The sequence below is a fragment of the Oreochromis aureus genome, linkage group 13, assembly GCF_013358895.1.
Source record: "Oreochromis aureus strain Israel breed Guangdong linkage group 13, ZZ_aureus, whole genome shotgun sequence".
NCBI lineage: Eukaryota > Metazoa > Chordata > Actinopteri > Cichliformes > Cichlidae > Oreochromis > Oreochromis aureus.
The window spans coordinates 20,211,706-20,226,211 of record NC_052954.1 but is presented as its reverse complement, the minus strand read 5'-3'; the positions used below and the strand labels follow the sequence as shown (position 1 = coordinate 20,226,211).

The 14,506-nt window shown below is 36.8% G+C and overlaps 1 protein-coding gene across 2 annotated transcripts; it reads left to right on the top strand.

Moving 5' to 3' along the window:
- Positions 1–10,336: 10,336 nt before the first annotated feature.
- Positions 10,337–13,920, top strand: LOC120443208 (polymeric immunoglobulin receptor-like). Of its 2 annotated transcripts, none has more exons than XM_039621372.1 (11): positions 10,337–10,391; positions 10,787–10,834; positions 11,037–11,354; positions 11,537–11,836; positions 11,969–12,080; positions 12,226–12,320; positions 12,446–12,480; positions 12,618–12,674; positions 12,829–12,885; positions 13,361–13,429; positions 13,556–13,920. In XM_039621372.1, exons 2-11 carry the CDS (start codon positions 10,789–10,791, stop codon positions 13,607–13,609), a joined length of 1,143 nt encoding a protein of 380 aa, XP_039477306.1. In that variant the 5' UTR covers positions 10,337–10,391; positions 10,787–10,788; the 3' UTR covers positions 13,610–13,920. The 2 variants fall into 2 exon arrangements, with proteins under 2 accessions (XP_039477306.1, XP_039477307.1); XM_039621373.1 differs by having other exon boundaries at positions 10,381–10,400.
- Positions 13,921–14,506: the final 586 nt, after the last annotated feature.

Below are 14,506 nucleotides of genomic sequence, written 5' to 3'. Positions count from 1 at the left end.
CTTGGTGTGCTGATCTTGTTAATTTTGATGTTCTTCTGGTTTATTTTAAAACAGAGTAAGTTTTATGGAACTGTGATTTAAATCTATGCCAAATTCACATTTGAATTATTGTGTATTGTTACAGAGTCAGTAACAGCTGTTTTGTTTTACTAGAGCAGAGCAAAGCAGAATCATTGGCCACAGCAATGGTAAGTTATGCTGAATTATTACCCTCTGGACATCCTACATGATACTAAATGAACGGTGAAGGTGAAACACAGGGTAAAATATTATAATGAAGAAGTACAGTCTTCAAATAAGTGGCCGAACATGGAAAACATACCATACCATAAAAAACAAACATACCATATAAACATGAAAAATTATCATATTGACACTATTACTTTTTTCTTTTTTTGAACTTGATTTGAACTCATTAGTTCAGAGTAACACAGTGCTCACTGATAGATTGTTGGATGTCCTATTTATGTGTTCAGAAGATTAATTGGTACTAAAAGGGTTTCCTCTTTAAACAGTGGTTCATTTATACATTTAACATTTTACCATTTAATTAGAGGAGTAATAGTATTTTTCATATACAGTGCCTTTGAAAGAGTATTTGCCCTCTTGTCTGTGTAGGTTCTCAGTCATCCTAGTCATGGTGTTTCACTAACATTTAGCTTGTTGGCTAAACTACATAGTGTATTAGAGGTGGGGCGATCAATCCAGATATCAATAGTACAAATACCAACACTAGCATTGGTATCGGATCAATAATATGGTGGTAGGATCAATATTTTGTTTCTATCTTCTAAGTTTAGCATGTAGCCCTGTGAATTCTGTTAAATAGATTATTTTTTAGGAAATAAACAAAATATAACTCAAACCTTCAATTATAAAAAAAAAAAAATTCTGAAACCTTTTGTTTTGACTATTATGTCTGTTTTATTTATATCCTATAGCACATTCAAACAACAGAAGTTGTTTAGAAACAGGCATATTTACATTCCAGGTCTAAAAAAACCCAGTTTCAAAATACATGAAAAGCTGAAAGGTGTGTTTTGTTGTGTTAACTAATTATTGTGGAAATTAAAAATCACAGTGATTTAGAGGTATTTCAAATCAGAATTTGCAAATTCATGATGATTGATCCTATAAATATTACTCACTGCTCTTTGATACATAAGCTGCCTTTATAAGTTTAAAGTCTCAGTATCTTTCAAGGATGCCAATGTTCTTATTTTGGACAGAGAAGACAGATGGTTTGAAAGCAGAGTGAAAAAGGCCATCTGTGTCCACTATGAATGATCATCTCTGATCAGAGGGCGTGGCTTACCACACCAACTGTCTGCCATCTACAATGCAGTTTTGAAATCCCTTCCCTGGCGTCTTAAACCCCACTCACATCATGCGTCAAGTGAGCTCAGTGGGTCTGATAATAGGATGGGGGCAAGGTCTCACAATCATTTCATCTGAAACTGTGCTGACAATGATGATACTTTTTTCACACTTTGGCGCATGTGGTGAGCCACATGATAGTGGAACAACTCCCACTAGTGTTTAAATACTTGGGACTGTCCACAGTTTGGTTTTAGAACTGAAGAAGCTTCTTGGATGACAGATGAAACATGTTCAAGAAACTTAATGCTGCCTGTTTTTCATTGGGGAAGGGAGGGTAGACATTCGCAGGCTAGAGGAAGTTAGAACTGGGCGAGTCTCCTCATTCGTTGGCTCCATCCTAGCACGGCACTGCCTACTGGCAAGTGCTCATAGGATAAGAGACTGGACTTTCTAAACAGAGAGCCAATCCAAACTTCCTGTATTAGGATGTTGGTTCCACAGATCAAGAGAAACAACACACAGTGGTGCCCATATTGCTGTATTTGATCATTTATAGAAAAAGGGGAACAGGAACATTTTAGCCTATGATGATGTATTTTATCAAACACTTTGAATTTGAGCAGTTCTTCAAAGTGTGGGCCAAAATTTCTCCACAGAGAAGATCATCACATCATAAATTGACGATCTAAAACATGTAAGTATGAAAACTATGCAAAAACTAAGAAATCAGGAAGAAGGCAATTATAGGACCTTGAAAAGAAGGCGACTGGGCTTTTTTGAGTAGCCTTGCAAGCCCCAAGGGTCTGTTCCTTAAAAAGGCTGGAGTAACCTCTAAGAGTTATTTATACTAATGTTAATTAATACTCAGGTTTTTACCTTTACTGTTTCCCGAAGAGTTAAAAAGAGAATCTGCAAAGTTTATACTTTTTGGATGCAGGATGTTTTATTAAAGCAATTTAGCAGGAGCGAAGCAAAGCAGAATCAAATAATAATAAAAACTAAACAATAATCAAATCACCTGCTAATGTTGAAAAGTGCAATCTGAGAATGCACTTATCCCGCTTCCCGTGTCTATAATAGTCCAACAGGAAGCCAAATCTTCTCAGAGTCATATTCCAAATGTGAACTCTTAGATCCAATCTTCTGAGGTGCTCATCTCACAGAAGACAAAGGGAAGACAACGTATTTCTCCTCCACAAAACTTTCATCCAACCCGACATTCAATCACAGATGTTGCCATTTAATCACCCAATGTCCAGTCACACTTTATCATCCTCTTAAAATAAAATTTTAATGTTAAAATCTCTTCATTACATTTTCTTCTTTTCAGTGTTGTACTTTAACATGATCTATGATTAACTCAATTACATTAATACTTTTCCTCAGTTTTTCTCTTAAAAACTCTTTATGCTAATCACAACACACAGCCTCCAAGGCCATCTCTACACAAACTGTCAGTGCAAGGTCTACTCATCGGAAAATTATATTTTCTTATCCACAATTCAGCAGTTAGGCATGAGATGTCCTTACTGAATCATCAGAGCTGAACAGGTGATGGAGAAACAGGTTTACCTTTTAGGTGACATGGATGAGTTGAAGGGAAGTTATGAACTGTTTCTGAGAGACAAATAACACCAGGATCCTTTTCTGTGTAGCTGACAGCTGGTAACTGTGCAGGGGCGGATCTAGCAAAGTTTTGCCAGGGGGCCAGGTAGGACATTAACAGGGAAAGGGGGGCACAAAGAAATACTTTTCTTTCTTATTCTCATTTAAAATGTCTCGCTTTTAATAAATAATTATCTGAATCTTACAACCAAAGTTTTCATCTGATGTAAAATGTATAGAAATCATACATATACCAACAAGACAGTGTACATCACTGTCACAACGACGTTTGTTTTCATTCAAAGGCTTTATGGCTTTTCCTTTAATACCTGGTGGGCTGGTCTCTAGTCAAAATGCCCGGGTCAATTTTTTGTCCCAGTCCAGCCCTCATACCGACCCAGTACTGGTAATTTTTCTTATGCAGATGAAGCATTATTTCTGTACCATTATTTAATTCCAGAGGTTTTTAAGTTGGTTTTTTTTTGCACTTGTTGACTTGTAAAAGCCTATATGACATATTTTATTTCATAATTCATTAACCGCACAGAGAAGGCATCGTTTAAATATGTTAAATATGCTTCTTTAAGCAAGTTCTTCATGACTGAGCTAAGTGTCCTCTTTTTTGGAAATCAAAATATGGTCACCGTACTATAGAGTCCTAGTTTAAGGAGCCTGGAAATTTGAAAAGCTACTTCAGTTCTAAAACCAAAAGGTGGAGAGTCCCATTTATTTATTTTCATTTATTTTTCATTTCCATTCATTTATTATTATGGTTAATTACACTCTTATGTGCCACCTTGCCTCACCCTATCATGTGACCCATTAAAGGTACCTGATGCAAGATATGAGTCGGGGTTGATATGATGTTGTAACCCTCTAAAGCCTCACCTGTCACTGGCGTCAGACAGGTGTTTGCAAAGTTTTTTTCAACATCGGTAACTCCCGCATCTTCTGAACCTTTTGCTCAGTTGAAAGAATTCCAATGGTTCCTGAAAGCAGCAACTCGTTTAAGTGATATTAAGGTAATTACGGTAATCCCAGGCATGGTGTCATTAGCTCAAACATCAAACAAATGTACGCTTTAAAAGCACTAATATCAGCTCCTCTCTGGAAGCATGGCGGGGGCTCCAGGGCTCCAGGGAGGGGGTAATCCACACACACGCTTCCCCCTCCGCACACACTCACTCCTCTTCAGCTGCACTCGTCCCAAAACTCCACTCACGCCGCCACAGACAGGAAGGTGCAGGAGGAGGTTATCTACACACAGAATACAATGGTTAGTACCACAGGCGAACATACAGAGGGAGCTCTCTGATAAAGCTGAGAGCATGAACTCAGGAGATTCAACGTTCCAGCGGTGAACTGCTCTGTGCCACTGCCTTAAATAGCAGCTGGGGGAATCAGATCAGCAGCAGGTGGTGATAATCACACAGGTGTGTGTGCGAAGAGCGAGAGCCCGTAATGAGCTCTGCCCAGGCAGAGAGGGAGAGAAAAACAAAAACAAAACCTGTAGCCAGCGTGAGCCAGCCAGAGAGACACGGTGACCATGACAGACAGCCTGTGCTGCCACATCAGATGAATCTCTCTGGGAACCTTTGATCGCCTCCATCACCTATTGTGGTTTGGTTAAGCGGTCATGGTTTTGTCCAGTTGGCCATATTGTTAGTGTTGTGGGTCGCATGGGATTGGGGTGTCTGGTGGTTCCCTGGGGGGGGGGGGAGCATTCAATAATATAAAAATCGTATCGACTTTTTTTGTGTAAAAATTGTGTACTTCGATTTTTGTTTCCTTGTTCCAGAGGTCAGTTGCTGAAAGTCACGTGGACAGCATGTACTTTTGTCTTTATTACCATAAAGAAACAAAGTTTTAAAAGGGTAAATATTAAAAGACCCTAAACCAACTACACATTGTTTTTGTTTCCTATGTTTTCTTAATTCAAAAAATTTCACGTTTTTTCTTTTCAACAAATTTTAATCCAGCATAGCTGCAGAAATGTTGGCTATCTTTTTTAAGTTCACTGATATGTTCTTTGACTTTAATGTAATACAGAAAACATTCTAAGCATTAACATCAATAGGTTATTCTGACCTCTACTATCCGTGCTGTACTATTACATATCATCAAATTACATCATTTGTGTGTAAATGTGTGTGAATGTAAAGCAGAACAGTTCTGAGCAACATCATAAGAGCTGTATTTATGTATTTTGTCTTTATGGTTGCTCTCCATGTTTTAGGTAAATGAGTCCATATAGCTTTTAGAAAAGCTGTAGATTCTGGGTCTTACACCAGTTATATACAGCACAGTATATCAGCCATCTAATCTAACCTCTAACATGATACAATTTAAGGAACTAGCAGAAGTGTTGCATCTTTACTTAAATTAGGAAATAGAATCTTACGTTACTCTGTTCACTCACAAACATGCCTGCCCACCTCACTGTTCTTCTCATCTTTAGTGTACTCAAAGGTCATCGCAGGAATCATTTAAATACTTCATGTTTCACACGCTACTGCCAGCAGATGACAAAACTAATGATTTTCAATACGTTTTGTATTATCTAGTTTTGTACTTGACAGTACTCCTATATGTATAATAGGCCAATCATGTGAAGGAAGAATGTTTTAAGTGAAAGAAAAACTTAAAATACTGTATTTGTTCTTGTTCACAATCAGTCAAAAGGCTGTAACAGTTGGAAAATCTATTGACATGTTGCTATTAACTCCCCAAGAAGTGAAAAGTTTCTGTTAAAAAAGTAGCTGAATGCTATAAAGCCCTTAATATGTGAGACAAAGCATTGTTAATTAAAGGTCTGTGACAAGTTGGACGTGAGATCAGGTTTTCTGTAAATTACATTTTCACAGTCTAGACAGGAAGAGGAAGTAATATAGCATGAGCTGGTTTAAAGTCATCTCAGTTATCCCCAATATAATACAACTATGTAATACAACAAACCAAACTGTTTCTTCCTTCCTGTGTTTCCTTCATTTGCTTGTTGTCCTAGTATCCATGTTTCCATTGTGATTTAATCACCTTTTTGTTGCTTTTCCTTCCCAATTGTCATATTTGTTCTGTTCTACAACAGGGTGAAAAAAGGTCACAGAAACACACTTTAGCTAATCACCACACAAATCTTTCAATACTAAACCTATATTTGCCTTTTTATCTGTATCTATGTTATTGGACTTTTTGTCACTTACTGCTGCAGCATGTTGTTTGCTCACATCATCCTGAAGCCTATTTCAATCTCCTTTATAACAACAACTTTATAAAACTCTTATGCTTTATTCTTAAAAGCATACAGCTTTATTGCACAGTTCTTTGTTACGTCTGGCTTTCTTTAAGATCATTGACACGATGCCTGGTTTAAATGAAATAAAGAAGCATATGGAACGCCAGGACTGCCATAATGAATTACTTAAATACACCATTAAATAATTAATTAAATGTGGCAATAATTAATTAAAATGGGAATTAATTAATTAAATAAATAGTTATGACACATGTAATTAATTAATTATTGACACATTTAATTAATTATTTATGTATTTCATATTTTAATTAATTATTGACACATTTAATTAATTAATTATTGACACATTTAATTAATTATTTATGTATTTCACATTTTAATTAATTATTGACACATTTAATGAATTATTTAATGATATATTTATTTATTTCATTTTGGCAGTCCTGGCGCCTGGCTCTCATCATGAATTAATTTTATCTGTCAGCCTCACCCATCAAACTCACGGGCGGGGTTAACGCTGCCCATGCAGCTTCTCTAACATTTGATTGGTTGCCGTGCAATGTAAGTCAAAACAGGTCGATCCTAGATAATCGATTGCTTCTGTAGACTTGAGGCAGCCAGGTATCCCAGAATGCGTTTCAAATCACAGGCAGCAATGGTGGTGGTGTAGTTTTAAAATACCCCGTTTTTCTGTCACCAACTACACTTTTAACAGTGTTTTAGCCGCGAATGTCGCGCCGTAATCTTCACATGTCTGGTCAGGTTGTCAACATAGAACATGTTTGCAAAAGTGCTCAGATGTTTTCAGAGATTTCAGTAGCTCTGCTAACAGTCAGCATGCAGAGTGCACCGAGGGGTTACGTCAACCGGTTTGTTTACATATTCCACTCTCCGTGTTCCACATGTTGCATTCGCAGATTCGCATTTTCACCGAACGATCGTCTCTTTCCGCCTGGTCTTGTGTCTCTGTGCTTCTGTAACATAAAGAACGAGCTGACATGTTTCTCAGGACACCAGCGATCAGCTCAGCAGGCCCTCAGTTTACCTGCATGCGTCCTCCTCACCTGTCAGCTGTTTAACACCTGCTGCTAATTCAAGAAACACGCCCACGTTACCTGGTGATAGTCACAGTTTAACTGGGCAGCCGGTGCTTGATATAACGCAATGTCAGCGCATTTTTCTGCACAACATAAGTAAATATAGTATTTTTCCCGAGCGCAGAGCTGCTGGAGCTTGTTTCCTTACAGAGGACTTTATAGGCGAACCCACTTTATCGGCAGCTGATGTCCAGTCACCTGCACACAGCTTTGAAACCTCACCTGAGTTTTAGCTCTCAGTGGTTAAACGCTGGACTTAATTCACTCAGGTTTTGTCTGTCGGGTCACGTTTACTTCGCTGTTTTATTTACAACTGAGCAAATCGGTTTGGCTGAGGTTAAAGTTACGTTTCATAACTGCAGAGTTTTACAGACGTTTAATGGTTCACTGGCACATGTGTTAGACTGAACTATTCGCTTTCTTTATTTGGTGTGTTTCGGATTTAACAGTGAATTTTGAGATTAAACTGACTTTTAAAATGTTTTTATACAAAGAGGAAAGAGAAGGCGCATTTCCACCGAGAGGAGCAGAGTTTGCAACAGCATGTTCATCATGAAGACTGCAACCTGGACAGAAATATTATATCATCTGTTTTTAATAGTTATTTAACTGTATTCTAAGCACCAGCTATGTTAGAATTTTTAGAGTTTACTTAACTAAAAATAAATGAGCTTAACATATAATTTGTGTGATTTTCTCTCTCTCTCTCTCTCTCTCTCTCTCTCTTTCTTTTTTTTTTTTTTTTTTTTTTGCTTTTTCGGTCATGTTATGTTTAACTGTAAAAGGTTTGTTACAAACTGTGAAACACATCGTGCAGACTTCTGCATGTTAGAAGAAAACTAATACTGCTCATGAATGAGACTAAAGGCAGGAAGGTGTCCTTTAAAACTAAACATGTTAATAGGACCTCCCTATTTATATCGTAGTTTATGATATAGCACGTGTATTTCAGTAATAGCCTACTGATTTCAGCAGCTCACATGGGCGTTATCTGTGATACTCCTTAACTATAATTTATCCAAGGTAACGTCAGTTAACCATTCAGACAGTTCTTTTGCAATGAAAACATAAACACCCATGCTGCGTAATGTTTACATTATAGCTGCTTATGCAGTAACCATGGTAACCACGGACTCTGAGCGGCTGGATCGACGGAGGTCAGACAACAATTTTACATGTATGATCTTAAAACAGGACACAGCCATTATCCGTCCTGGCCTCATATCAAATGTAAACGCAGACTGAGTCTATGTTTGACGTTTGCTTTATATCTAATCTTCCTCTCAAACATTTAAACAGCAGCGAGTCTGCAGCTGAGGGAATACAAACTCAAATTGTCGGAACAGGTTCGATCGTGGATTCATTTGGTAATTCATTAAATGTATAAGTGTTATTCTAATCTGCTGCTGAGTCTGTTACGCTGATGAAAATGCAGATAACACAGATCACGAACACCTGTTCAACCAATCACTTTCATTCCACTTTGATCTGCGACAAACTGACGGTTCGTCTCTGTTACAGTGTTGCGTTAGACTGCTATGTTTTTGTGTTCTTTATGCTGTAGATTTTCACGTCTCTGGAATAGTTGGCAGTATTAAGGATGCTTTTCTGTAAAATCATATTGATATGACCCGTGACATATTCGTAGATGACAGTTAGATAGTCAGCTGGGAAACTCTGTGTTAACTCAGAGATCTGAAGATATCGTGGAGAGATGCTGATCTTGCTCCGTGGTGTACAGGTCACCCTCATGATTAATATTCACAATAAAAATATTAGCCGAACATCATGAAGTCTGTATGTGTTTCATAGTGTCGAACAACCTTTGTACAGTTAAAGCCAGCAGTTACCACATGACGGAAACACCAACGTTTTCTCTTTTATGCGTTTATACGCAGGTCACGCTGATTACTGAACAGAAACCCAAAGATCAGCTGTTAATCGAATTTATTTGCTCTCTCTCCTCCTTAAACATGTTTTTAATGTTAGTTATAATTCAGAATTGGCGACTGAAACACGTAGGACACATAAGAACATCAGGAAATAAAACCCCGATAAATATAACCTCAGTAAAAGAAGTCAGTGTCAGCGGGGGTTATTACAGCTGTGTACCGGGGCCTGCGCTTTGTCGGCGGTAACAACAGCTCGATTGCTTGCGAGGCGAGCGGGTCTATCCCACGCTTTGCCGTGAGACTGGGCAGACATCTCCGAAATCATCGAAGCACTTTTGCAAAGAGGCTGTATCTTGACAAACCGATCAGACATATGAAGATTAAACCACTACATTCTAAAAAAAATATTAAAACGGTATTTGGTGACACACAAACAGGGTTTTTCAAAGTTCAGTTCTGCCGGTTGTTGTGGGCTAAAAACAGTGGCCACCAGGCCAAAGCAATGGTTTTGAGTCGATCAGCGTTAACCCCGCCCCCTGAGTTTGATGGGTGAGGCTGACAGATAAAATTAATTCATGATGAGAGCCAGGTGCCAGGACTGCCAAAATGAAATAAATAAATATATCATGAAATAATTAATTAAATGTGTCAATAATTAATTAAAATGTGAAATACACAAATAATTAATTAAATGTGTCAATAATTAATTAATTAAATGTGTCAATAATTAATTAAAATGTGAAATACATAAATAATTAATTAAATGTGTCAATAATTAATTAATTACATGTGTCATAACTATTTATTTAATTAATTAATTCCAATTTTAATTAATTATTGCCACATTTAATTAATTATTTAATGGTGTATTTAATTAATTCATTATGGCAGTCCTGGCGTTCCATAGAAGCATCAAAAGCATCAACATCAATGGATAATCCTGACCTCTAGTTTCAGGATTTGTGAGAACTAACAGCACATATTAAACATTTTTATTTTATGCTTTCACTTCATGTACCGTCAGTGTTATTCAATATTATGGGAATGCATATTAATGTTTACTTGTAGCAATAAGTAAATGAGTCCATAAAGTTGTCAAGTAGTGGTCGGGTGACCGCGGAGATTGGCTTTAAAAGTAAGATCCACCCACCTGTTCTTCGCTCAGACGTCGTTACTTTCGTGTCAGGAACTCGGATAGCTTCTGATCGTCAACCTTCCTTCACCGTAGGTTCCGTCTCTTTGCACTCTGCCATCCCGGTCGTGTTCCCGCGCCTTTTATAACATCGATTTCTTTCCGAATCCGCGGTTTGCGCTCTTGGTGTTACTAAATTAAACTGCGTGCGTCTTCCAACCATTGCCTGGTCTTTGCCGCGCTTGGGTCTAGTCAGCACGCAACACGGGCGCATCTATTTAGTAATCCGTGCGTCCCCGTACTGACAAAAGCTTTTGAATGTTGTCGATGGCAATTTCTATACCTACTCTACAGCAAAAGATAAAAATAAAAAATAACACCTGATAGTAGAGGAATTAGGAGGAAGGAAGGAGTTGTTGCTATTGCATGTTGCATAAATTCAAAAATAGATCCAGACTTGACCGTGTCTAATTCCACTCACTCACAGGCATGGCTGCTCATCTCATCGTTCTTTTCCTCTTCAGTGTGCTAAAAGGTTGGTGACATGAATCATTTAAATACCTCATTTTTCAAAGGTTAATGTCAGCAGATGAAAAAATAAATGACTGTTATTTTTTTCGTATTATTCAGTTTTATACTTCACAATAGGTACTGTAATGTCTCTACATGTGCAAGATAAGTGAACGAAGAATGTATTAAGTAAACATAACCATCAAAACACTTTGTTCTTGTTGCAGGAGTTCACAGCATAACTACAGTCAGTAAAGTATCAGTGAAAGCTGGAAAATCTATCACCATCCCATGTCTCTATCACTACCAATACAGAGACCATGTGAAGTACTTGTGTGAAGGTTATTATTGGATGTCCTGCAGCTATGCAGTGAAAACAAATGAAGCAGACCCTTCAGGAAAGTATTTAATCTCTGATGACAAAAAACATCAAATTTTCACTGTGACTATAAACAATCTGACAAATCAAAACAGTGATTACTGGTGTGGACTGGAGAATACAGCACTAGATAATAGAGCGTATTTTCAGCTGTTAGTTACCAATGGTAAGTGCCTATTTTTATACGCCAGATTTTTTTTCTGAAAAAAAGAGGGATTATTTTTTAACAGTGACTGAATGTGCTTTTATTTGTCATTTAAACCTAATGAGAATTGATATGAAGTCAGAATTACCAGTTATTTTTCCATTAATCTATTGTTTCCATTTTTGTATTCATTTTACCTGAAGGTACTCCAAGTCTCTATGTTGATCATCAGAGGATTACAGGATATATTGGAGAAAGCATAACCATCAGATGTCACCACAGTAACTCTGGAGAAATGAAGTGGTGCAGGCTGGACAGGAACTGTGTGACAGGATCATCTGGATCTATAGATGGAACAACAGTGAGCACTGATATGAGAGACCCAAATGTTTTCACAGTGACCATGAGTGGACTAAAGTCAAATGACAGTGGCTGGTATTGGTGTGCTGAAGGGGACATTCAGATACCAGTATATTTAACTGTTACTGAGAAATTTAACACTAGTAAGTACTGCAAGTGATTATAAATTCTACATGTATGTGAATCCCATCCATTGTAAATGTTAGTACTCTAAGAGATATTAAGATAGTCATTGTTACAGTACTCTAGTGATGATGTTCTTTTTTGAATTATAGCCACTACCCCTACTACTATCAGTATTACTTCTCATGCTGTTGCTGGAAATGGAAAATTGACTACAATGGAGCAATGGAATAATTTTACAATTGTAGAAAATAAACAACACAGGTCAGATTATTATTATTTTTTATATGCAGCATTTAGTAATACTGTACTTTTTAATGGAGTCTGTATAATGATTTTTTATTTTGTTTTTTTCTTTTTTTACTGACTAAATAAAGCTAATTATCTGTTTTCAAACTGCATGTTGCAGAGCTTCATTTCCCCCAAAGATCCTCATCATCCCTCTGAGTGTTTTGATCATGATTGTAATTGTGGTGCTGTTCATCTGGTTTATACTCAGACACAGTAAGTCTCACTGAACTTTGATTTAGATCTATGGAAAATTTAATTGGAAATCTTTAAAATGAAATTAATATTTAGGTTATTCTGCATCGTACACACAGTTAATAACAGAAGATTTATTTTACTAGAACAGAGCAAAGCAGAATCATCAGCCACAGCAATGGTAAGTTATACTGACTGTTTCCCCCCCCTGTGGGCATGGTACATGATACTAAAAAAAATAGGAAAAGTACATCACAGGGCAAACTTTCATAATGACAGTTTACGGATGTTTTACTTGTGTTGTGTTCTTCAATCCAGGTTGGAGAGGAAGTAACATACTCTGAAGTTAGAACCAAGAAAAAATGTTCACCCAAGGTAACCAACTGCAGTACTATGAAGACATTAAGTGTACAATTTTCAGTGAACATATTGGTTAATTTTTAATATGTTTGATAAAATGAATCCTCATACAATAAACTATTCTTGTGTGTTTTTTATGACTTGAACTGTGTTTTGTACTTCAATCCAGGCTGGAGACAAAGTAACATACTCTGAAGTCAGACCCATGAAAAAACGTTCACCCAAGGTAACCAACTACAGCAGTATCAATCAAATAAATTTAAGAATTTTCAGTGAACATATCGGTCATCTGACAGTGCATTGGAGGTCTAATCTATTACAGATTCATTTCTAATATGTTTGATAAAATGAATCATACGGTAAACTATTTTTGTGTGTTTTTTATAACTTGAAAAATACAACAACAACTATCAGAAGAAATTAGATCATGAGTCACAAAGCTGTATTTTGCTTCTGATAAGTCAAACCTTTACCTCTTTTAATTTTTTTAAATACTGGTATTTTGTCAACAACACTTATAAAAGTGAGAGTGCTATAGCAAAAAAGTCTCCAGTCATGGAAATATGGGGAAAAATCACCTGAGGTAATCCTAACATAGTACAAATACATGTTTATATTTAGGAATACAAGCAGGCTTCATATTTTTTTCTTAAAGCACAGCAGAAGTGTAAAGTGCTCAGTTTCTGCTTTTCATTTTTCAGAGTTCATTTGCTGAAAGTGACATGGAACTCGTGCACAGTTCTGTTGTTGAGAAACAGCGTAATAAAAGGGTAAATATTAAAAGACCTGAAACCAACCACACACCGTTTCTCACTTCCTTTGTTTCCTTTTAATTTGGTCACATTTTTCTTTGATTTTTCTTCCTAATTGTCACATTTGTTTCTGTTCCCCAACAGGCTGAAGGAAAAGAAACAGAAGTTACATACAGCACATTAGCTAATCTCTACTGAAATGCTTTGACATTCAAACTCTTTTGTGTGTATTTTAGTCTGTGTGTGTTCTTTCAGTCTTCGTCAGATCGTCTGTGTTACCACCCATCTCGGCTTGTCAAGGTTTTTTCATGACTTTTTGTTCTGGGCATGTTCACGTTTCTAGTTCATGTTTTTTGATGTCATAGTTCCTCTCATGCTCCAGTGCAAAATCATGTTCATAGTTGTTCATAGTCTGTCCTAGTGTTCCCAGTTTAGGATTTAGTTTAGTTTTCGCTACGGCCCATGCTGCCTTGTTTTGTTTCATGTAATCAACCGTAATAAAGGCTTGTTTTTTCTTTAACACTCAAGTCAAGTTCTTTGTCCCTTTGTGTCTGCTCTTGAGTCTGTTAAACTAACACAAGAAGCATAGACCTGTCCTTTTGCTCTAAGCATCAACATCAACATTTGTATTTGTTGTACTTTGTTTATATAGCTTCTAAATGATGTACATGCTTGGTTTTAACCTACAACAAATTTTAAAATTGAAGTAACTAAAAATAAGACCACAAGTACTGTATGAGGAACTAGTAGCAAGGCACGTTTGAAGTGTTGGATATTGCATACATTTCAAAATAGAGCCAGACTTGACAGTGGTTCATGTGGTTGGAGTCCACTCACAGGCATGGCTACTTATTGTTTTTCTTTTTCTCTTCAGTGTACTTGAAGGTCTGTCACATGAGTTGTAAAATACCTCATGTTTCAAAGGCTAACATCAGGAGATTATAATAAAGTTGTCAATAAAATCCAGTAATGTAATGGAGAATTTTTGAAGTAAACATATTAAAATACATTAAATACATTAAAAAAGTTATTTGTTCTTGTTACAAGGGATTACAGCATAACTACAGTCAGCAAAGTTTCAGTAACAGCATAAAA

Bases quoted from the DNA above. Each gene is read 5' to 3' on its own strand.
- LOC120443208 (XM_039621372.1), top strand. From the start codon at position 10,789: ATGGCTGCTCATCTCATCGTTCTTTTCCTCTTCAGTGTGCTAAAAG. The intron at 12,321-12,445 runs GTAAGTCTCACT...TTATTTTACTAG, and splicing joins CTGGTTTATACTCAGACACA to AACAGAGCAAAGCAGAATCA. The intron at 12,675-12,828 runs GTAACCAACTGC...ACTTCAATCCAG, and splicing joins AGAAAAAATGTTCACCCAAG to GCTGGAGACAAAGTAACATA.